Below are 25,241 nucleotides of genomic sequence, written 5' to 3'. Positions count from 1 at the left end.
TATATTTTATCTAATAAATAAGTACAAAATGGATGATATTTTTACTGTTAAGTCTTAAAATCACCATGACAACTCCACTCATTACAAATAATAAGTGCTGTCCAAATGACTGAATGCTGGAATTTTAAAACCGTCACTGCTTCTTACATCAGGCATATTAGGTTTGGATAATAGCAGAATGCATACATATCTATGTCATCTCTAGATCTTATACATGCAAGTGTTTCTTATATCTGAATACTTTAATGTCTTTACATGTATTAACATAAACACAATCTTCTAAGTTAGTCACTCTTGGACAGTTGTCTCATTGGCAATCAAACCACATCTTATTTTCTTTTCTCAATGAAATTTCACACCATTAATTACCTGAATACTGTAAAGATACTGGCCGATTTTGTCCAGTTCCTTCTCTAAGGACCATAAATCCCACACTAACATGTAAAGTGAGTTTGGTGTGTAGAAACAATGATGGGTAGCTGCCACTGTAGGATCACCGCTCATATCCCAGAGAGAAAACTTTATGGTTGGATAGTCCTGGTGCTATAAATAAACAACATTATTTACTTTTCCTTTGCCTTGTTATGTATATACCGATAAACTGTATTGTTTAAGGTAAATAAAGAATAGAATGTTTTAAAACAATAGGGAAGAATAAAGACAATTGAATTAAATTACCAAACACACTTAAAAGATTAGCTCTAAGTTTCTTAAGATCTAATTGATTGAATATGATTTTTTGGCATATTAATTATCTTCTTTTTGAAAATTAAAAAGAAATAGTTATTCATACATTTTCTTTCAGTTGCAACTTTTTGAAAATCAATTGTTCAGTATTGATTAAATAGTCCACCTCTTAGCAGACAAACATCCCATCTTTCATTTTGTTTTTAGGGGTAAATTGTGATTATTGACTCATGACGCAACAGAAAAAGTGAATGTTACTAAAACTTTGTAAAATAACATAGAAGCTTTTTAATTATGAAGATCGAGCCACCTTCCAATTGGCTAAAATAAACAAAAACATAATTATGAAAACAGAGTCTATGGGAAAATGGTAAATCCTTGGTACTTTCATGAATTAAACAATATATTTTGACTGGTCATTTACTGTAATCTGATTTATTGACTTTAAACTAAAACTGCCATGCCTCAAGCAAATTTCCTTATACCGGTACATTTTTTTGGCATTCCAAACCTTGGTTCTTGAGCATACCTGATGAAGATTATTGCAGAAACAGGTATAGTGATTAAGGAAATCATATCATATGTTATTTTTTTATCTGATAATTTTAGAGTAAAAGTATTTTGAGAAAAATATTTTTGATAGCATACAGATGACAGCTGTATTTCATTTTATTTCATTTTATAATTTTTCTTAACACACTAAGTTGTGTTGGTGAGAAATAGGAAATAAACAATATTTATTTCAAGCCTAGTATATATGCTACCTTGAAGAGTTTTAATAGAGTTCCCTTTGGTGGAAGTTCAATGTCATGTCTTTGTACACCTAGTAAATGGTGACTACCCAATGGCTGTCCTTTCAACAATCCAGCAAGAGTTGTCTTTCCTTTGTCCTTAAAAAATAGATAAGATTGTAATACGTTTGTTAAGAGCTTTTCTTTCAAAACATGCATGGTATACAGGAAAGGCAATTTCATTTTTTCTGAACCAGACCACCACCAATAGTTTCAAATTGCATTCCCATGGTTCTCTGTTATTAAATGATATATGAAAATTGAAGGATAAATTACATAATTTATTTGTATCTTTGTTAAACATAAAATGTTTTGCCTTTTTATTATTTGTTTCTGTGTGAATAATTCTCTCACAGTGATCATTTAAAAAAAAAGTAAAACCTTTCTTTCATTTCATGTAGTAAGGGTACTCACTTGGTTATCAAACTAGCCAAAACTACAGAAACTGTCAACCTAAAATTATACTATTTTCATTATTTTTTACCTTTTTTCCCAGAATGACAAGCTTCATTTTATAATACTTCTCAGATTGCCTCAGATCGTTCCTCAAACTTAATATTATTTGTTTTGATCTCTGTTGCTGATCTGTAAAATAAAAATAAAATAAGTGTCACAAATCTAAATTGTATGAAAAGAGTGGGATAATAGAAACCTAGCAGCAACCCCATCAATTAAGTATTGAAATGCCCCACCCTTTCCCCCACCCTCGGGTTTTTGGGGCCCTATATAGCTTGCTATTCTGTGTGAGCCAAGGCTCTGTGTTGAAGACCATACTTTGACCTATAAAAACTAATTGTTTTTCCTTTACAAATTGAGACTTGGATGGAGAATTGCCTCATTGGAACTCATATCACATGTTTTTAAATCTATATAACATTCTTATTAGACAGTATTCCTGGATTGAATAGAACCATGTTTGACTGAGGTCATGACCTTATTTTTGTACTTGGATCGTTTTAGAGACTGCATGGTCTGTAATGATATGCATGACTTAAAATCTTACCACAATCCATGTCAATCAGTTTCTTCATATCAGTAATGTTGACACCATCCATTTTAATTATACAGGTGACCTTCAATTTACCCAATTCCTTTGGTAATGACTTAATGGCAGGATTACTGTAAATAACATTATTGTAAAGTGTTCAGAAATAAATGGAGAATGTGTACATGAGAAAATGATAATGTGTATGCATATAACGTTATAAAGGGACATAACTAGAGATCCGTACAAGTGACACAACCCAAACTCGACCTTGATCTGTGTTCTATGTTAATAAGCTGTTTCTAGACCCCTTTAACATAAAATTGTCCATATTTTGAGTTACAGCTAATATAGTTTTCTCTAATTTTGATATAATTTGTCCAAAAAGAAGTATACCACACTGTTAAAATACTATCGAGAAAGCGCCAGTGCAATTTTTTTAATTTCCTTTATTGTCTAAAACAATGCACTATAAAATGACTATGTTCTCTGACTGTATAAATCACTTTCTTCACATTCATTAATCTACTTACTGTGATATGTCTAAATGATGTAATGATACTAGATGTGAAACACTCGAATGAACTTGATTCAGGTTGTTATGGCTAAGGTCAAGGTCATGTAAACAATTTCCTAAGAAGGGTGGAAAAGAATAGTGATCTTCCTCTATATGTCTATCTTCTTTCTTTTTGTTTAATACCGCTGAAATTCTTCTACAAATATAATAAGCATATTTTGAGTCAAAATTTATAAGTTTTAAATTTCCATATAGAATGCCATTGCAGGAGAATATGTGATTTAAAAATGTCCTAGGCCTACAATCTCCTCAGTGCAATTTATTCAGAAAGTCAACTTTAGTAGACATGACTTCTGCTGGTTACACTTTTAACCATTTCAACACGAAAACAATTCTGTCATTGGTGGCACTTGATATTTTTATGAACATGAATTGATAACACGTTTGAGTGCCAAAGTATAACTCATCTTAGCACAATATATCTATACCGTTTAAAGAAAAAATAATACTGTAACTGTCAAGTATAGCCACATTAAGTAATCCATATTTTCATTCTTAAAAACACACAAATACATGTATTAACTAATAATTTTTAATATCAATTACACACAATATAAAAATGCCACATCAAGATCCCTTGCATAACTAGTGAAATTATTAAGCTATATAGCTCACATACAGTTTCTTTCATGAAATTGTAAATAAGCAATGCTTAAAAAAAAGTCTCAAAGTGGATTTAATGAATCAATTTTAAAAATACGATATCAGATACATTGTTTAAAGCTTGAAATGCATTTTACTTTTGATTTTTTCCTATTTTGCATGAGGAAGATAAAACATTCCTTTCTTTTCATAGCAATAACTTATATTGTCCACATCACCAATTTGTCTATAAAATTGAAGTCTATGTATGAGAGCTTTTCAAGGAGATGTAAATTTGTTGATTAAAGACATTTTGAGTATGACACAATTCTGTAACTCATGCAAAAATTTTAATATACAACAATGAAAACACAAACAACAGTACCCTGTTAACTTAAACAAATAATTTCTAGAGGAAACAAATTCTCCAACAATTTGGGTTTATATACATCCTTGACTTTCAGATTTGAGCGTTCATAATAAAGGTGAATCCGAAAGAAGTGCTATGGACCTGGGTAATTTAGATTTGAGCGTTCCAAATAAAGGTGAATCCCAAAGAAGTGCTATGGACCTGGGTAATTCAGATTTGAGCATTCCAAATAAAGGTGAATCCCAAAGAAGTGCTCTGGACCTGGGTAATTCAGATTTGAGCGTTCCAAATAAAGGTGAATCCCAAAGAAGTGCTCTGGACCTGGGTAATTCAGATTTGAGCGTTCCAAATAAAGGTGAATCCCAAAGAAGTGCTCTGGACCTGGGTAATTCAGATTTGAGCGTTCCAAATAAAGGTGAATCCCAAAGAAGTGCTCTGGACCTGGGTAATTCAGATTTGAGCGTCCAAATAAAGGTGAATCCCAAAGAAGTGCTCTGGACCTGGGTAATTCAGATTTGAGCGTTCCAAATAAAGGTGAATCCCAAAGAAGTGCTCTGGACCTGGGTAATTCAGATTTGAGCGTTCTAAATAAAGGTGAATCCCAAAGAAGTGCTCTGGACCTGGGTAATTCAGATTTGAGCGCTCTAAATAAAGGTGAATCCCAAAGAAGTGCTCTGGACCTGGGTAATTCAGATTTGAGCGTTCTAAATAAAGGTGAATCCCAAAGAAGTGCTCTGGACCTGGGTAATTCAGATTTGAGCGTTCAAAATAAAGGTGAATCCCAAAGAAGTGCTCTGGACCTGGGTAATTCAGATTTGAGCGTTCCAAATAAAGGTGAATCCCGAAGAAGTGCTCTGGACCTGGGTAATTCAGATTTGAGCGTTCCAAATAAAGGTGAATCCCAAAGAAGTGCTCTGGACCTGGGTAATTCAGATTTGAGCGTTCCAAATAAAGGTGAATCCCAAAGAAGTGCTCTGGACCTGGGTAATTCAGATTTGAGCGCTCTAAATAAAGGTGAATCCCAAAGAAGTGCTCTGGACCTGGGTAATTCAGATTTGAGCGTTCCAAATAAAGGTGAATCCCAAAGAAGTGCTCTGGACCTGGGTAATTCAGATTTGAGCGTTCCAAATAAAGGTGAATCCCAAAGAAGTGCTCTGGACCTGGGTAATTCAGATTTGAGCGTTCCAAATAAAGGTGAATCCCAAAGAAGTGCTCTGGACCTGGGTAATTCAGATTTGAGCGTTCCAAATAAAGGTGAATCCCAAAGAAGTGCTCTGGACCTGGGTAATTCAGATTTGAGCGTTCCAAATAAAGGTGAATCCCAAAGAAGTGCTCTGGACCTGGGTAATTCAGATTTGAGCGTTCCAAATAAAGGTGAATCCCAAAGAAGTGCTCTGGACCAGGGTAATTCAGATTTGAGCGCTCTAAATAAAGGTGAATCCCAAAGAAGTGCTCTTGACCTGGGTAATTCAGATTTGAGCGTTCTAAATAAAGGTGAATCCCAAAGAAGTGCTCTGGACCTGGGTAATTCAGATTTGAGCGTTCCAAATAAAGGTGAATCCCAAAGAAGTGCTCTGGACCTGGGTAATTCAGATTTGAGCGTTCCAAATAAAGGTGAATCCCAAAGAAGTGCTCTGGACCTGGGTAATTCAGATTTGAGCGTTCCAAATAAAGGTGAATCCCAAAGAAGTGCTCTGGACCTGGGTAATTCAGATTTGAGCGTTCTAAATAAAGGTGAATCCCAAAGAAGTGCTCTGGACCTGGGTAATTCAGATTTGAGCGCTCTAAATAAAGGTGAATCCCAAAGAAGTGCTCTGGACCTGGGTAATTCAGATTTGAGCGTTCGAAATAAAGGTGAATCCCAAAGAAGTGCTCTGGACCTGGGTAATTCAGATTTGAGCGTTCCAAATAAAGGTGAATCCCAAAGAAGTGCTCTGGACCTGGGTAATTCAGATTTGAGCGTTCCAAATAAAGGTGAATCCCAAAGAAGTGCTCTGGACCTGGGTAATTCAGATTTGAGCGTTCCAAATAAAGGTGAATCCCAAAGAAGTGCTCTGGACCTGGGTAATTCAGATTTGAGCGTTCCAAATAAAGGTGAATCCCAAAGAAGTGCTCTGGACCTGGGTAATTCAGATTTGAGCGTTCCAAATAAAGGTGAATCCCAAAGAAGTGCTCTGGACCTGGGTAATTCAGATTTGAGCGTTCCAAATAAAGGTGAATCCCAAAGAAGTGCTCTGGACCAGGGTAATTCAGATTTGAGCGCTCTAAATAAAGGTGAATCCCAAAGAAGTGCTCTTGACCTGGGTAATTCAGATTTGAGCGTTCTAAATAAAGGTGAATCCCAAAGAAGTGCTCTGGACCTGGGTAATTCAGATTTGAGCGTTCCAAATAAAGGTGAATCCCAAAGAAGTGCTCTGGACCTGGGTAATTCAGATTTGAGCGTTCCAAATAAAGGTGAATCCCAAAGAAGTGCTCTGGACCTGGGTAATTCAGATTTGAGCGTTCCAAATAAAGGTGAATCCCAAAGAAGTGCTCTGGACCTGGGTAATTCAGATTTGAGCGTTCCAAATAAAGGTAAATCCCAAAGAAGTGCTCTGGACCTGGGTAATTCAGATTAGAGCGTTCCAAATAAAGGTAAATCCCAAAGAAGTGCTCTGGACCTGGGTAATTCAGATTTGAGCGTTCCAAATAAAGGTGTATACCAAAGAAAGTGCTCTGGACCTGGGTAATTCAGATTAGAGCGTTCCAAATAAAGGTAAATCCCAAAGAAGTGCTCTGGACCTGGGTAATTCAGATTTGAGCGTTCCAAATAAAGGTGTATACCAAAGAAAGTGCTCTGGACCTGGGTAATTCAGATTTGAGCGTTCCAAATAAAGGTGAATCCCAAAGAAGTGCTCTGGACCTGGGTAATTCAGATTTGAGCGTTCCAAATAAAGGTGAATCCCAAAGAAGTGCTCTGGACCTGGGTAATTCAGATTTGAGCGTTCCAAAGAAAGGTGAATCCCAAAGAAGTGCTCTGGACTTGGGTAATTCAGATTTGAGCGTTCCAAATAAAGGTGAATCCCAAAGAAGTGCTCTGGACCTGGGAAATTCAGATTTGAGCGTTCTAAATAAAGGTGAATCCCAAAGAAGTGCTCTGGACCTGGGTAATTCAGATTTGAGCGTTCTAAATAAAGGTGAATCCCAAAGAAGTGCTCTGGACCTGGGTAATTCAGATTTGAGCGTTCTAAATAAAGGTGAATCCCAAAGAAGTGCTCTGGACCTGGGTAATTCAGATTTGAGCGTTCCAAATAAAGGTTAATCCCAAAGAAGTGCTCTGGACCTGGGTAATTCAGATTTGAGCGTTCTAAATAAAGGTGAATCCCAAAGAAGTGCTCTGGACCTGGGAAATTCAGATTTGAGCGTTCCAAATAAAGGTTGATCCCAAAGAAGTGCTCTAGACCTGGGCAAATTCAGATTTGAGCGTTCCAAATAAAGGTGAATCCCAAAGAAGTGCTCTAGACCTGGGCAAATTCAGATTTGAGTGTTCTAAATAAAGGTGAATCCCAAAGAAGTGCTCTAGACCTGGGTAATTCAGATTTGAGCGTTCTAAATAAAGGTGAACCCCAAAGAAGTGCTCTGGACCTGGGTAATTTATAAAGTGTTGTATTCATTTGTATGCAAGGAAATGAAGATGCAGTTCAAGTGAAATTTTACTACACTACCTGTCCCCAAACTTTTAAAGGAATGATTAAGCTCTCAAATGGTTTCAAAAGTTCTGGTTTATCAACCCTAGTTTAAAATAATTTGTGTTATTTTATCCTAGAATTGGTAATTATTATCAGCATGCTTGGTTACAAAACATGCTTTTACCAACTATTAGCATAAACAAAAAGAATGTTTGTCATTTATGATTGAATTTACATTAAGTCATGCAAAATTTTATACAAAAACTAATTCAATTAAAAAAAAATACCAACTAATGCTCTCTCTTTTAAAGTGATAGAAAAAGAAAGACTTGTTTCAATTTATAATGTTTCAATCAACAAAAATTAAAAAAACAATAAAATGTAACCATAGAAACAGAAATGAAAACCATGCTTATGAACACTAACACAAAAATTGTTATTTGCACTTTCTGTTGTTATCAATCCAAGTATACCTGATACCCAAAGTTTGGTTTATAAAAATAAATAAGAAACAACATTTTTTGTACTAGCCTTTTCAATCACTTCCAATTTTTGAACCTTGTAATAAAATTCAGATATAATATAAAATTATATGTTAAAATGTCACATGGAAATTTGATTTAGCTTTTACTACTTGTTTTTAAAATTCCAATAGGGAACATACTTTACATTATTGTATACAATAAACCAATTTTTGAGACGTTTCAGCCATTTTCTTCACAACAACATGGCTGACATAATTTGCTTTTAAGCTTTAACTTTCAACTTGGCAAAACAAAAATGGGAAAAATATGATTACCAGTAAAATAATTTTTTCGTTTGTAGATTTTTAAGAAGAAAAGGTTTAAATTTCAATCTAACAGAGCTTAAACTAAAAATAAGGTAAAACAGAAAGTCAATCAATAAAATCATGCAAGTCAATGTTAATGTTCTCAGGTCATTTTTTCCAAAGACATATAAGCTGCACAAATTGTATGCTCTTACAGCTAATTTCCTTATGCTTGCAGAGTAAAACTTTTGCTGGCTTGCTTGCTTTGTTTGTATAAACATTAGCTCAAGCATTGTAATTAATATGGACATCTGCAAACAATATAAACAGGCATTATTAAACAAGTATATATTATATTTGAATTTGATTGAAAGTTATAACAATTACAATTGTCAATATACAAACAAAGCAAGCTAACCAAAGTTGGGCTGATAATGGTTCTACTGTTTTACCTTAAACATCATTCAATTAAAGTTGGGTTGATAATGGTTCTACTGTTTTACCTTAAAGATCATTCAATTAAAGTTGGGTTGAAATTGGTTTAGTGGATTGATGTGGAGAAGTTTTTTGTAGAAGTTTACAATGATGCAAGTCAACAAAACCAACACCTATTGATGGCAATAAGGCCTAAAATAAAATATTGTTTGTTTCCCCAATCCCGACCTACCCTGCCAAAACGGTGCTACTCATAAAATTTTATTGTCACAGCTAAGTCAAATATTATTTTATTCATTTCCAATTTTTCATGTTTGCCAGATCAACAGTTTAGTGTTACAACTTTTTGGAAAAAATAAAAATATTTCCCTACCTACCTACCCACACCTGGCTTGGCAGGGTCGGGATTGGGGAAACAAACAATATATTAATTTAGGCCTGACTCAGATGAGATAGGAGGCAAAATCAAATATTATTATCACTGAAAGCAAGATGTCTTAAGATATCTGTCCTACAAGAAGAATGTGTCCATAAGAAATGAAGCCCCACTCACACTATCCTTTTCTATTTCAGTGGACCATGAAATTGGGGTGAAAACTTAATTCATCAAAATCTATCTTGACCATACTCTAATCAAAAACTTTAACCTGAAGCAGGACAGACGGATGGATGGACAGACGTATGGATGGACAGACAGATGAACAAACCAAAGGAAGAAAGAACAGACACACAGACCGAAAAACATAATACCCCTATGTGTAGCATAAAAACATAAAACCATGTAAAGTTTCATAAGTTACAGAAAAAAATATTTTTTTACGATAGATTTACAACTGAAGAAATGTATAGCTTGACTACTGGGTTATGATATTAAGCACATAATGCATTATTTTGACCTGAGAACTTTTGTTTTAAATAATAAAAATAGAAAGGTGTGACTTACTCATTATTAAACAGAAAGTGTTTCAAAGTCAAACTGCAATATAACATACTTACTCATAAAACATACTAGAAAACAAATGCTTTTAAAATACATAGCTTCTATGAAAATATGGACTGAATTAATACCCATATCCAAAAAGGCATGCATTGCTTGTGAAATAATTCTATAATGAACACAATGCCTTGTTTCACTACCAACATTCAATGGCCATCTAAATTTAGCCTTGTAAATGAATATGATAAAATTAAATGGTCCAATTAATTATAACAATGAAAATGACTGAAGTCAAGATGAGACAATGAGACTGGTCAATAAGTGAGGTATAAAAAAGACCTGGACTATAAAAAACAAGGTCCAGTGTATAAACAACTCTAATCTGATATAAATTTTATGGGCAATAACAAATTACAAAATTATTTACAAATGTTCATAGATTTTGTACCATTGAAAGTATGCCATGAGATTCGTTAAAAATTATACAGTGAAACCTGGGTAAACCGAACCCTGATAAAACCGAATTTCAGTTTAAACCGAACAATTTTCAAAGTCCCACAAAATTTCCCTATCAATTAACGTTAATCTAACCTGAAAAAACCGAACCCTGTCAACACCGAAGTCCGAACGCTTTTTGAAGGCTCGTTAGTAAATTTGTATCTAAAAATTACCTGTCAAAATCGATCAATACCAATCAAAACAATAAAACGTAATTAATTATTTGCATGATTTAATTAAACAAACACAGGATGGCAGAGTATCCCCGAAGGTATTTTAGGTTTAATGAACTTGTGAGTTGTTATTACAAACTAATTAGCATGTCTGTGTCCATGTATAAAGTGATTTTTTTGTAAAGAAACGTTAAACTGGTCAGTTACCTCCCATCACCGATAATGACAAGAAAGGAACTTTCCCTCAGATCAATTAAATGCACCTTACTCAAATAATTACGGCCACAAAATCGAAACTGCCATTCTGTAGCTAAACTGTTTAATTAAATAATAGTTTTAAAGCCTTTCACCGGATTAAGAAGTCGTGCAACACAACAAGGTCAATGGAATTTTCGATTGCTGGATTCCCTTTAGAGGCCCTATATATTTGATTTGAATGCTCCCGAAGACTTCCGTTAGCTATTTAGCAACGATAAAGTCTGAGAATAAACTGGACCCCTGCTGTTGTTTTACTGTTATCGTGTGCCGAAGTATCAATCAGCGGGTGACCAGTTTAGTCCGAGAACTCGTGTGTACAATGACATTCCCGATTCAACTACGGAATCGTCATATGACAGTGACTCTGAATCTGAATTGGTCAATGAATTAACGGATGAGAAAATAATTATAAAAAGCACAATCGCTCCACGTCGGACATCTCCCAACGACGAGTGTGATTGACGGAGTGGCGTTTGAGTTATAAACAAAAATGTAGCAAAACGTCTATCTTTTATCTTCTTTTATTTTTACATTTACATCTAAATCAACACAAACATAAACTGTCGGCTGTTGTGTCACCTATTATTCCTGCCAAAATTATTTTGTTGTCGACTTCCGTCTACCTCTACAATCCGAACACCTGTGAAAACCGAACAAAACGCAAAGTCCCGTGGGTGTTCGGTTTGGACAGGTTTCACTGTATACATGTAATTAAAAAAGAGATAGTTTCAATCTAATTAAAATTAGTTCTACCCACTTTCTGATGGTTGGTTATATGTCACACCCACAAAGCAACATATAAACATTATAACGCAATATATGGGGAGAAGGTGTGGAAAACTAATTTATGATTTGGATACTTTTTACAATGTTCAGCTATTGTTTCTAAATAATTGTGATAAATCCAGTAAAATAGACAAATTTAAAAAATACCATGGAATAGTAATTACCTATTAGTAGGTTTTGGACCTAAACAATTATGTGCTAATTCCATTAAATATAGTTGTGAGCACTCCCAATGGTCTGGATCTGGTAGTCTGGATATCTTATTGTAGCTAGCATAAAGCTCAACTAAACAACCTGTAAAAATAAACAATACCTTCAGAAATTAGAGCCGCTCTCTCTAAAATCATTTGTTCTGTCTTTTCTATTAAACACTTATTAAACAAATACCATGTTAGGTTTTTTTATCTAAACATTTTTAAAGGCTATAAAATTGTTCAAGTGACAGTCTGAGCTAGAATTTCAAATATTTGTCAAAATGGCTGGTGTGGCTAAATGTTCTATTTTTTTAAACTTCTGCAAAAGATTTCTGAGTTAAATAGCAAACAATTTAGATCTTTTTTTTTTTCTTTAAAATATATCGAAATTAAGAAAATCACAAATTGGTTAAAATTAAGTGATTCTTATACTTCTGAAATATCAAAGGAAAATTGGGGGTCTTTGACCTTATTTTCAGGAAAAATCTCCAAACCACAAATTGTCCTATTAAATTCAGAATAATTATCTCCCCTTGATTCTAAATATATAATTTACACTTAGTGACACTTAGTTTTTTCATAGTTAATTTTAAAGTTTTAGATGATTGGATGAAATTATTGGATGATACATGGAAAACTATTTTTTCGCCATAAAAACTATTTTTACAACATGTTCAGAAAAGATTTTTATAAAACGACACCCTTCTTTGATGGATCTATGATTACAAAGGTTTACTTAGATTTACAAATTCATTGCCTTGACAATCTGTTGACGGAGTTATATATTTTTCACATTTTAATACATTCTGTAACATATAATTAGCATTACCTAATTTGACAACACTTTCGTTAATTTCCTCGAGTTTGTTATTATTCAAGCGTAACGTTCTCAATGTGCCACACCAATACTGTTCCAAACTGACAGGACATCTATCTAACTCATTATGGGAAAGATTTAACATAGCCTGTAAATCAATTGAATTACACATTAATATTATTTTGTAAACTCAGTTACATATGTACAGACACTTATTTAACAAGAATGTGTCCCAAGTACACAGATGCCCCATCCGCACTATCATTGTCTATGTTCAGTGGACCGTGAGAATGGGATAAAAACTTGGCATTTAAATTAGAAAGATCATATCATAGGGAACATATTTACTAAGTTTCAAATTGATTGGACTTCAACTTCATCAAAAACTACCTTGACCAAAAACTTTAACCTGAAGTGGGACAGATGAACGAACGAACGAACGAACTGACAGACAAACAAACAGAGGAACGAACGAACGAACGATAGGACTGATGAACGGACGAACAGACCAGAAAACATATTGCCCATCAATGTGGCATAAAAATATAAAGAAATAATTTTTTTTTTTTTTTCTTTAATTCTTTGTGTATAATGTCTCTTATACTTTTTTTAATATGACAATTATTTTTTTTCCTAGAAAAAATATCAAACATAATGTCTGAATTTTAAGCCATTAACATCATAATTAAGAAGTGTGTTGGTTCAGATTTTTGTTTTTGTGTATATCTTTGTTGACCTCAGTAGAGGAAAGATACTTTCACATTTTTAGGTTGATTCCTTCTATAAAATTTCAGTATGCCTTTTGGAAAATTCAAATATTATGTCCAACTTTTTAAATAACATGGGGGTACCAGTCTACTGTGTTTTATACTAGTTTTGACTTACCATATTACAGTCCCAAGCATTAGGAAAGGATACCAGTCTATTATGACTCACATCAAGGGTAGATAATCCAGAACATTTCCTGATATACTCGTGTGGTAACATTTCTAACTTGTTCTGGGATACATTCAGGTAGTGTAAATTTGGACACTGAACAAAACTTGAACCATCTAAAGTGAGAAAAAAAAACATATTTATAAGTCTAATATTCATATAAAAAGCAAATATATAGATATATTCTGCATATATATCGTCCTGAATATGCATGAAATATCTGCCACTGGACGTTAAGCAACCATAAATCAATCAATCTGCAAGTAATTATTAGCCGATGAATACCTTGTCAACTTTGAGGTCTTCATTTTTTGTTTGGGTTCTGGAATCTTCTCATCCATGGTCATTTTCTGTGTGACCAAAAAGAATTTCACACTATATTGTGGATATCTTTTTTTTCATAGGTACCTGTAAATTACGTAGATTGAAGGAAAATCATAATTTCGTGGAACATTGTTTTCATGGATTTGGCAAATTTTCCATAGAAGTGTACGGAAATCTATACCTTGTTGAACAATCCAATTTCAAATATGTGATATGAGACTCTATGTCTTTTGTCAGGTAATAATGATAGTAAACAAACATTTTCCAATGTTAAGTTTTCTTCACTATATATCTAAAGTTTTAATGAGAGATGTGCTACATGTGCCTTTTAGGAATAAAGTTTTTAAATTTGCAAATATTTTAGTCTGGAGCATTACTAAATAGACATTTATTGTTGAAATGCAAATCTGGTGCATTAAAATGTGTACTGTTAATGTTATTACCTGTAGTCTGTGAGGTTACAACTGGGTACTGTGAATGAAGAGTCTTTAGTAGATATTTCAGATTATTATTAGAAAGATTTAAAGTGACTAGAGATTGCAGCTGAAATACTTCATGGCAAATGTCTTCTAACTTGTTATCTCCAAGCTGGATTTCTGATAAACTGAAAATATAACCTGATAAGTAATGGAAACTGAAAATACAGAAAGTATAGAGAATTAGCATAGAGAACCAAGCACATTGTCTTTTTTACTAGGAAATCACTGAACTCACATTACTCTGTTGGAAGTTTTACAAGGCAGGTATCCTAGTCCCAGTCAGGTTGTTCATAGCCAACATTGCTATCTTAGGAAAAATTAAATTAGAGGCATGTGGCATTGTCAATGAAACTGACATGAAATTGATAATGTCCTCATAGGTAAAATAGCGATAAACAGATTTTCATTGGTCATCTCAACTCATTTGCTTTTCTCATTTTCGCTGTACGAGCTGAAGCAAGTAAATCAGACTGTTGAGATGATCAACGATAATCTATAAATGTTGCTGATACATACAGTGTAAGAAGTTTGAATGGAATGAGACTAGTCCAGAATTAGGATACATACAGTGTAAGAAGTTTGGATGGAATGAGACTAGTTCAGAATTAGGATACAAACAGTGTAAGAAGTTTGAATGGAATGAGACTAGTCCAGATTTAGCATTTTCTTCATAATTCTGTAACATTGCTATCTCAAAGATTAAATGAAGGCACATTTTTTCTATACTTTTTTCATACTGCTTATCTAATCAGTGTAAGAAGTTCTGACACATAATGAGATAAGTACAGAACTATGGTTTCCACATAATTTTCTAACATTAAAGGCATTATAAGTGCTACCAAAAATAAAAGATAAATTTGTTGAGTATGTTTTCCTTGTTTTTACTATATCCAACACAGATTTTAAACAAATGTGATGATAAATTGAGTTCACACAACATATACAGGTAACAACTGACCGGGGGAAATTTGTGTCAATAAACTAAACCAGATGTAAACTTTGAAATGACAATAGTAATGTCAAGAGGGGTAAAGTTATTTTTTTAAATTCAAGTGGATAAATTTCCTCTTCAAATAAGGAACTGATAAATGTAGGAGTTATAAAAAAAACATGCAACATGAATTGGACTTGCACAAGGTCAAACATTTCCCAGTCTGCTTATGATTTTATTTACACTCAATTCATTACTGATTAGAGGTGGACTGATTGATTTTAAATTCTTTGAAAACATGGTTTATCCATTAGTTGAAAATGGGCCTCTTTCATACCATTATCTCAATTCAGTGACTGGAAAAATGATTAACCACACAATAACATGATCAGGTACCCAAATTGCATCTATTTTGACAGCTTTTTCACCTACATTTTTTTATGATCCAGACAAAAGAATATCTACGTAGAGTGTACCTCGCAGAAGCAGCAATCAAACAACAGGAGACAAGACCAACAGATGACACCCTTTCATTATTGGTAAATAAAAAGCTGAGATTTTTCATATTTTACACCTTCTTTTTTTAAATTCTATGTATAACAATAAGAAGATAAGAAGATGCGGTATGATTAGTTGAGACAAATACTCTCCACAAGAGACCAAATAACACAAAATTAAATACTCTACGTCACCGCACTGCCTTCAACAATGAGTAAAACCCATACAGTATAGTCTGGTATAAAAAGTATGTCTATAAACTTCTATATAAACCTACCTATCACATTGTACCTGACCCTCAGGGGAAGATAATTTGACTAGTTTGTTATGGGCAAGATTCAGATGAACTAAGTTAGGCAAGCACCATGGTATTTCTGGAGGTAATGTTGACAAATTGTTCTCATTAAGGTCCAGCTCAACAATTGTATTATGTACACCAGCCACCCAATCATAATTAAAACCACCTAGACTTAAGTGTCTATATTTGGCAATGTGCTGAAACAAATAAAACAGGATCATTATAAACATGTGCATATAACATTTGTTTCTTGAAAATGTTTCGTATGAAAAAGAAAATTATGCACAATAAAAAGAAACTAGAATTCCTATTTTGCTAGGAAGTTTAATGCATATAGATAACATATCATGTAAATAAAACAAAGACACAAAAAAATGTTACACCAGTATTTATAAAGACTTGCATCTTCATTTTGATATTATAAATTCTCAGAATATTTTCTTGTAATGTGTGGGACTGTTTTCCAGGATAGGACTTTAATTCTAATGTGGTTCATGTATTTGCCTTAAAGTCCTGTAAATTGGTAATAACTAATTTTGTGATATTCAAATTTTATAATTTCTAGTTTTCTCCATACTGTTTTTTTTTCTTCCCGATTATAGTCCACTTATTTAAAAAAAAAACTAAATTTCTTCATCTCTAAGTTAGAAAAAATAGAAGAAATATAAAAAATTGTAAAATGATATTCATGCTGATTATGTTTTCAACTTAAAATGACTTTATACAGTTAAAAACTACATATCATTTTACGCACTTATACGATTTTGAAAACCGAGTTTTTATTTTTTTATCACAAATTACATAATATTGAAGATAAAAAATAAGTACATAGTACATTTGGTTTGACATTGACCTTGTTGACACAAATAAATTAAATCTACATTATTTTTATCAAAAAGGAAGTCTTGTGATTAAAATATGAAAATTCAATTTTATAACATTTTCTTTTACTTGCAACTAGTGTGGGTAAACAATCAGTTTATTCCCATACAATATTATCTAAATGGAAAAAAATATTTACAAAAAACAAATTTGAATAGAATTAGCTTAAATTACTTTATACATTATCATATACAATTGTATACTTATAGATTATCGTTGATCCTCTCAACAAGATTGATTTACTTGCTTGAGCCAGTACGGTGAAAGCGAGAAAAGCATTCGAGTTGAGATGACCAATAATAATCTATTTATGGCTATTCTACCTATGACGACGTTGTCAATTTCATGTCAATTTCATTAGCAACGGCACATGCTTCCTTAGTTTCTAGCAAAAATTTTCCATCTCAAGCGAGTAGCATGATATGAAAAATTATCACAAAAAAAGATCAAAGGCAAAATGCACAAAACAGCGATAATATGTAGTATCAACTATATTATAAACTTTCAAGAAATCCAATCCTTATATATACTATGTATCTCTAAAAAAATAAAAAGTAAAAATATTTCCAAAAATTTTGACAGAATTAACTTTACTTTACATATATTTTAATGAAATCATAGTATATTTTTTTCAAGAAACCATCCCATCTGCTTTCATTATGTACTTTACTTGGATGGATAGTTGACTCATTGGCACTCATATCACATCTTCCTATATCTATGTTCAGGACAACTATGTGGTAGGACATTCTGGTACTTGGTCAGGAGAGAGCAACTAAAATTTGTGCAATTAGGGGGGAAATTAACTTTTTTATGTTTTCAATTCACAACAATATAATCAGAAAACAGTTATTTTGCATTTAAATTGCACCATTTGTAAGCATGATTTTACTATTTTTAGTTGCTCTTAATTGACCAAATATCATACCATAGAAAAATAATGTAATCCAGCGTCAAAAGTTGGTAACATATAAACAGTCTATTATAATGACTTGATCATACCCCTGCCTCCTGATCTTCGTCACAGAAGTCTTCGTCCCTGAAACTGATACAACACTCCAGAATCCCACCAGCTATCTTGGGGAATTCTCTACATATTTTGTCGGTCAAGCTTGCTCCCATGTCATAGAGAAATTTGGCCACTTCAAAATGACCACCTAAAAAATATACTACATAAACTTAGTCACCATATAATGACCACCAAAAGTTAAAGATACATTTCAAGCTTTATATAAACGTTCAGAAGAAAGGATTAAAAATAATAAACTGTTGACATAGAGATATGCCTTGCCTGTAGGCATAAAATTAAGAAAAAAAATCTAATGGACAGGAACATTGCTTATTAATTCAATTGCTGGATCAAGTGGGCCGAGCATGAAAATAGTTAACAAACTGAGATGTACAGACAGTAATGTAACTTTATATAAAGTATTTCTATCTATTGTATATCAATCTTACTTAAGCAGAAAATTTAACATTTAGAATTGATAATCAATTCAAATTCACAAGAATATGGCCTAGGGAGCAGGGCCTCAAAATAGACTTCAAACTTATATTTACTGATAGTAATGCAACTTCATACAAATTATCATTGAGCTATCACTAGTAGATCCTACCAAACTAACTTCAGAAGAAACTTAACATTGAAAATTGCTTATTAATTCAAAGTCACTAGACCGTGTTCTAAGAGGTAGGACCTCAAAATAGTGTTAAACTGGTATGTGCTAATAATTATGCAACTCTCTTATTATCATTAATTTATCACACATACTTCTTATCGAATTAATAGTTTGTCTTTGGTGCAGAGTTGTCTCATTGGCAATCATACAACTTGTATTTCTTATATATTATAGATAACCAACCTGAACATGCAGCATACAGGGGTGTACCATTTTCACAATCTTCTAGTGAACTAACAAATAGCTTTGGATGGTTGATATCCATGGAAGGACTCAGCCACATTTTTACAATCTCCAGATTACCTCCCCTACAAGCCGCAAACAACAAGCAACTCCTTACACCATCATCTTTCACCATTTCTGAAAGTTAAAATATAATATTTGCATATATTTGCATATGTAAATGTTTACTTGCTTCACTATATGAAGCTTTATTTCAGTAAATTATTATTCTGATGAATTTAGTATTGAATTTCATATGACGATCTTAGAATGTCATTTAAAAAACATTACACTCATTTTCAAAATACAATGATTTAGCTATACAATTTTCCATTCCTCAGCATAGCATCTGACAAAAAATTGCATCCCAGACACTGCTAAGTTTGGACCAATATGTTTCATTATATATAAAAATTGTATAATTGATCTCTCTATTCCCAGAATGTTTAACAGCTAGGAAGACATATGTATATTTTTTTTTATCAGAAACAAGTCTATCATTTAATAGTTAGAAAAACATATATCTAAAAACATGAATGTGTCCCAAGTACACGGATGCCCACTCCGCACTATCATTTTCTATGTTCAGTGGACCGTGAAAATGGGATAAAATCTCTAATTTGGCATTAAATTAGAAAGATCATATCATAGGGAACATGTTTACTAAGTTTCAAGTTGATTGGACTTCAACTTCATCAAAAACTACCTCGACAAAAAACTTAAACCTGAATCGGGACAGACAGACGGACGAACGAACGAACAAACAGATGCACAGACCAGAAAACATAATGCCCATAAATAGGGCATAAAAAAAAATATCAGAAACTATCATTTAAGACGATGTTAGCAACAAAGTCTACACAAACTGAGGACAAGTTACTGTCAATAAGAATTTATTGTTATGCGGAGTGCTCACAGTGCAGTAACAGATATGCTGCCATATAAGGTAATCAAGCTGTTCAGAAATAGTGTTACAAACCCTTTTCTAGGTTTGACTTGTTCTGTTCATGCTCCTTTTTGGTTTTATCAGCTATATAACTTTTATATTAGGTTTTAGATATAGGAAGATGTGGTGTGAGTGCCAATGAGACAACTCTCCATCCAAATAACAATTTAAAAAAAGTAAACCATTATAGGTCAATGTACGGCCTTCAACACAGAGCCTTGGCTCACACCGAACAACAAGCTATAAAGGGCCCCAAAATTACTGGTGTTAAACCATTCAAAGGGAATATTAGGTTTTGCACATTCAAATATTTTGGCCTCAATTTAGCGTCACTTTACAGAAATAAGTATAAATGCACATACTGGTGCAGTAAAATTGGTTCCCTTCATGTTATTACTTATTTCAAAATAAAATATTTACTAATCCTCAAATATAATATGTAGTGTTGAGTTCAAGTGGCGTAAAGTCTTGATTTCAGATTAAGAGAAGGGAGAAGAGCCACTGAATTTACAATGAGAATTGTGGGGGGGGGGAGGGGGGGGGCTCAGTGGCAGAGTGGTCTAAGAAGTTACTACTGTAACCACTAGCCATCTCAAAAATGAAGTTTTCAGTTCAAACCCACACATGTGGGTGCACTGGACTCAAATCTAATTAAGTAGGATTTCAAAGGTCAGTGGTTTCTCCGGCCACCACAGATTCCTCCACCAATAAAAACTGGCCACCACAAAATAGACCAAAAGTGACATTAAAAGATTAAAAGTCAATAAAATACTATCAGAATGTTAATGAATTCAGTTTATTTGTAATATCTTTATTTGGTAAAATTAAGTGAAAGTCTTTTACATTTGACAAATCATTTGATGAAAAGATTTGTAAGTGTTTTACCCATAAAATATTCCACTAGTGACAGACCATTTTTCCTGCTTACTGAGAGCCTGACTGTTAAAACAAATTTGTGTTAACTCCCAGTTTTTGGTGTGGTTTTGTGTTGTTCAGTCTTTCATTTTCTATGTTTTGTGTACCAATGTTTGTATGTTGGTCTTTTTCTTTTTGAGCCATGGCTTTGTCAGTTTATTTTTCGACTTATCAGTTTGAAATTCCCTTTTGTATCATTCGCCTCTCTTTAAAAAGAACTTTTTCAAATGGAGTCATTCAAAAGACATTTGAGAAAACTGAATTTTTGACGAAAATTAATAATATACGAGAGATAGTATGAAGAAATTATATATTAGAAAGTTAATAATGTGTTACATATGGTATATTTCTTGTACAGCTAACTATAAGGCAAGAAACAGGTAATAAAAGTAGCCAAAGAATTTTTCAACTTTAGTTTCATGCAAAAACGTTTTTATTTTATTGAAATCATTAAAAAAAAAGTTTGTAAATAGTACATATCTCAGTAACGGCGTTCAATTATTTGTTTTTATCTTTAATTTAACACAAAGAAAATAAATTATATCATCAGCAATTATATTTTATTTTAGCTTAAAGGAAACTAGCAAATTTGCATGTTTTGAACTAGAAAACATTATTTTAGTATTATTTAATCACTAATAATATTTGAAGCTTTAATATCTGTAATTTTAGAAAAACTCAGTGATGTTATATTGCAAGCTGACAGTGCCAATTTAAAATATATATGTACAATAGAGTTCCCAAGCTAGTAGTCAAATATGACTTTATCTTGAGTCAGATCATACTCAGATACTATTCTGCCATATAAATCAAATCAAAAGTAGTAACAAATATTGATATCCTTACATATAAAATAAAAAAATAAATAAAACTGAAAATTAATTACACTTAAAATTTAGATTTTTTCCATTTTTTTACTCCCGTTTTAAAAGTAACAACTTCAAATCTTATATAAACCCTACAAATTTTGTATAAAATATCCCAGTACCCAGTTCTTCTGACTTTATCTCTTGGTTAAACATAACATGTGTTCGTTATAAACCTTTGTAAAATCTTTTACCAGAGGTTAACATAACCAAGGGCTAAAATTCTGCTGTTCAACGTCTTTTAATCCCTAGGTAACTATCTCACGATTAAAAAATTTCAATGACTGTTAATTTTTATCAAAAAAGGAATTATCCGCAATTTTCGTAGGTTCTAGAAAAACTGTTTGGTCAATAAAATATGATTACTTGTTAAAAACAATAAGCTTTCATTGCTCAAGTTCATTAAATAGTACAAAAACAACAACAACGTGACAGAGAGCACCTTTTGTTTGAAAAAAAGCTTTATACATAATCATTGAATTATACTTGATGAAATGAGCATGATCAGATAACCAAATTATTTAAGTTATTTTTAATTTTGATGCGTAAATTTGATTGTTGACATTACAGATAAAGGATAAAAAATTCATCTATTTTATTATCTCTCTTAGGTAAAAATATGAACATAAACCTTGATGCAAAAAGTGGGACAGTCTGTAAAACTAAATAATCTCTTTTTTAATACTAATTGTCATAGAAAATGATGAGTATGTTTTATCTAACTTTTAGTTAAATTTTAAGTACAATTTTATCCAAGAAATGAATGACCAGGTCCATGTGAGAAATTTGTTGACAAAGCATTGCATTTTTCCTCTATGTGTTATTCTTGATTCTTAAAACAAAAATTTCACATGGATAGTGAGCATATTTTAATTAATTTCCTTAAATTTTAATTTCTTGTTTACTGTGGATTCATTTATTTTCAGATACCATTTGTTCTGGATTGAGGAAAACATGTATTTTCACAGTTATCTGATTTCTTAGTTTTGGATTTGTCAAAGTCTGCATATAAATACTATGGAAAATTTCTGCTATATTCATTTTATTCCTATACTAACAAAATACATAAAAATTTGTATCCCTACAATAACATAGGCTTCAGTTCAAATTAGAACAAGGATTTAGATAAAAATTCTAAACTGACTGACAGACATACTAATAACATCTATTTATTAGGTATTAACCAGAAATACAAGATTTTGTTTCCTTGCTTCATTTCAATAGAAACTGTGAAACTGAAAAAAGTACTTGGAAAATAGAAGTTAATTGAACCATATCATTGACAAAAAATTTACCTTGTATAGTTTCCTTACCTTTATAATAACCTAAAATTTCAAATAATATAGTTAACTTTTAAATTCTTTAAAAGACAAAAATACCATCCATGAAGATTAGTATAGCGCAGAACACACTAAAGTGTTATATATATGTGCAAAGCTAAAATTGTTCAATGCTGTTTTCAATACATGTACAGCTAGTGGACAAAAGTGAGTTTCCACTTAAAAAAGTCCTATCATTTCAACTAAAATTGATATTTTTCAAAAAAAATATTACCAAGTAACTAACTACATGACCAATTTTTATCAAATAAATACCATAGGATGTAAAAATGTCTTTTTGTCTATTTGGCCATAATTTTCGAGAGGACCCTTTCCATTGTCTGATGGCTTGAACACAAATGCTAATTTTTACTATTTTATTTTGATTAGAACACATAGCAAACTTTTCCAGAAATACCAATTTTTATCAAATAAATACCATAAGATGTAAAAATGTCTGAAGTTTTGTTGTTTATTTGGCCATAATTTTAGTGAGGACCCTTTCCATTTTCTGATGGTTTGAACATAAATGCTAATTTTTACTATTTTATTTTGATTAGAACGCATAGCAAACTATTGTTTTTTTGTTCACCTCATCAGAAAATAATAGTGAGCTTGATCAATATCATGGACACGTCAAAAAATAAATTCTAAACATTTCTACATCTAATTTTATTCATTTTATAAAAATCGCTCATAAAGTTACTTGGTAATATTTTTTTGAAAAATATAAACTTTAGTTGAATTGATAGGATATTTTTTGAGTGGGAACTCACTAGCTGTACGTTTGTTCTACATATGATTAAGGAACCTTGTGTCTTACCTGCTATGTCTGCTGTAAGTGTAAAAGTGTAAGGTTTAATGTAGACTGTCAAAAACTCAATACATTTATCAGTAAAATACAGAAATTTATTTTGCTCAGCATGTTTTTTATCTCCTGATTTTCAGAACTTCAGAAGCTATAAACTGTTAAAGTTTTGTAAAATTTTGTGGAGCTATCCATATTCAATTCTTGTTTAGATCATTGTAGCAATAAATCATTTTTTTTTTTTTCAGAAGTTTTCTGCCATTGATAATTTTTTTGTTATCCTAATGTAACCTAAAGTTTCATGATATTACACATGTCACTAACACAATCATTTAGAGGAACATCCTTAAAGCAATATGACCCCTCTCCATAGAGCAGGAGTATAAATATCTACAAAGATCACATATACACCACTGGAAAATGTAGTCTTTATTCATAGTTCCATGAGCAGGCACAAAAAGTAACAAAAATAATTGTTTATATACAGGTTCATAGAAAATGCACCATGAACATGATAAAGCATGAACCCCCTAAGCAGTGATGTAACAATTTCTATCAGTAAAAGAGTCTCTAGAAGTGTGCTGCAATTAAGCAAAGAAAGATCAAGATACTTTTACATAAATTATCCATCTTTTCAAATATACGGGAAAACTATTCTTGATAGCTAATAAGAGTGAACATTTAAATGTCTTATGTAGATATAAGAAGATGTGGTATGAGTGCCAATGAGACAACTCTCCATCCAAGTCACAATTAGTAAAAGTAAACCTGCCTGCTTCAATAACCACAATTGATTTTATATTAGTTTTATTATGAGTATCATATATACTAAACATTACCAATGGGGGTCTGTTAAACCTTGCCAGACAGATATTTTTTACCTTATAATCATTCCAAACATCAAGTATAGTTTATATATTTCTTATATTATCTTAGTAACAGACTGAACCAGGAAAACTTATCAGTGACCAATGTACCAAGAAAATTAGGTCAAGGTCAGAAGAACAATACCAGACAGACATGTTAACCTTACATTAATTCTATACACCAAATATAGATTTTATATTGCACATATTTCATATTATGTATTATATTTTCTTTCATGCACACCTCAATATTTATATATGTTATGTAACTCTTTTAAAAATTCTTATATTGGTGCATGTAAAATTATTATTAGTATGTGAATGTATCCTATAAGCTGTATTGCTTTTAGAGTAAAGTATTATTTTATAGTATTTTAGTAACATACAGTAGTATTGTTGTTTATGTCTGTGTCATTTGGTCTCTTGTGGAGAGTTGTCTCATTGGCAATCATACCACATCTTCTTTGTCATATGAGCCAGGAAAACTTAGCATTGACCAATGAACCAAGAAAATTATATAAGGGCAATACCTTTTTGTGTTAACCTGTTTTGGCCTTTTTCAAGGTGTTGTTTACTATTATCCGAGATCAATTTAAACTGTTAACTGTTTTTAACCAACTTCGTTAACTGTTATCAGCATTTTTGCATTTATGTTAACTGTTTTTGCCAAAATTGAAGTGTTGTTAACATGTTAACCGACCCCCTATTGCGCCCCCTCATAAATGAGGTAAGATTAAACCGGCCA

The 25,241-nt window shown here is 32.3% G+C and overlaps 1 protein-coding gene across 7 annotated transcripts in view; it reads right to left on the bottom strand.

Annotated features, from left to right (window-relative positions):
- The window catches only part of LOC143071131 (leucine-rich repeat serine/threonine-protein kinase 1-like), a 60,027-nt gene that overhangs the window by 15,397 nt on the left and 19,389 nt on the right, over positions 1-25,241 (bottom strand). For 3 of the 7 annotated variants that reach the window (XM_076245260.1, XM_076245255.1, XM_076245256.1), the window contains exons 4-17: positions 22,799-22,828; positions 18,738-18,914; positions 17,878-18,032; positions 15,973-16,190; positions 14,231-14,391; positions 13,413-13,579; positions 12,540-12,675; positions 11,681-11,810; positions 9,808-9,840; positions 2,997-3,176; positions 2,482-2,597; positions 1,963-2,063; positions 1,452-1,577; positions 370-543 (exon numbers count right to left, since the gene is read on the bottom strand). In XM_076245260.1, coding sequence (XP_076101375.1) covers positions 370-543; positions 1,452-1,577; positions 1,963-2,063; positions 2,482-2,597; positions 2,997-3,176; positions 9,808-9,840; positions 11,681-11,810; positions 12,540-12,675; positions 13,413-13,579; positions 14,231-14,391; positions 15,973-16,190; positions 17,878-18,032; positions 18,738-18,914; positions 22,799-22,828 — 1,904 coding nt within the window. The remainder of the gene's footprint in view (positions 1-369; positions 544-1,451; positions 1,578-1,962; positions 2,064-2,481; positions 2,598-2,996; positions 3,177-9,807; positions 9,841-11,680; positions 11,811-12,539; positions 12,676-13,412; positions 13,580-14,230; positions 14,392-15,972; positions 16,191-17,877; positions 18,033-18,737; positions 18,915-22,798; positions 22,829-25,241) is intronic. The other 4 variants (XM_076245262.1, XM_076245258.1, XM_076245261.1 and 1 more) reach the window with 2 other exon arrangements.

This window comes from Mytilus galloprovincialis, chromosome 4 (genome assembly GCF_965363235.1).
Source record: "Mytilus galloprovincialis chromosome 4, xbMytGall1.hap1.1, whole genome shotgun sequence".
Lineage (NCBI taxonomy): Eukaryota > Metazoa > Mollusca > Bivalvia > Mytilida > Mytilidae > Mytilus > Mytilus galloprovincialis.
Note: the sequence above shows the minus strand (reverse complement) of the source record. Positions and strands in the feature narration are given on the sequence as shown.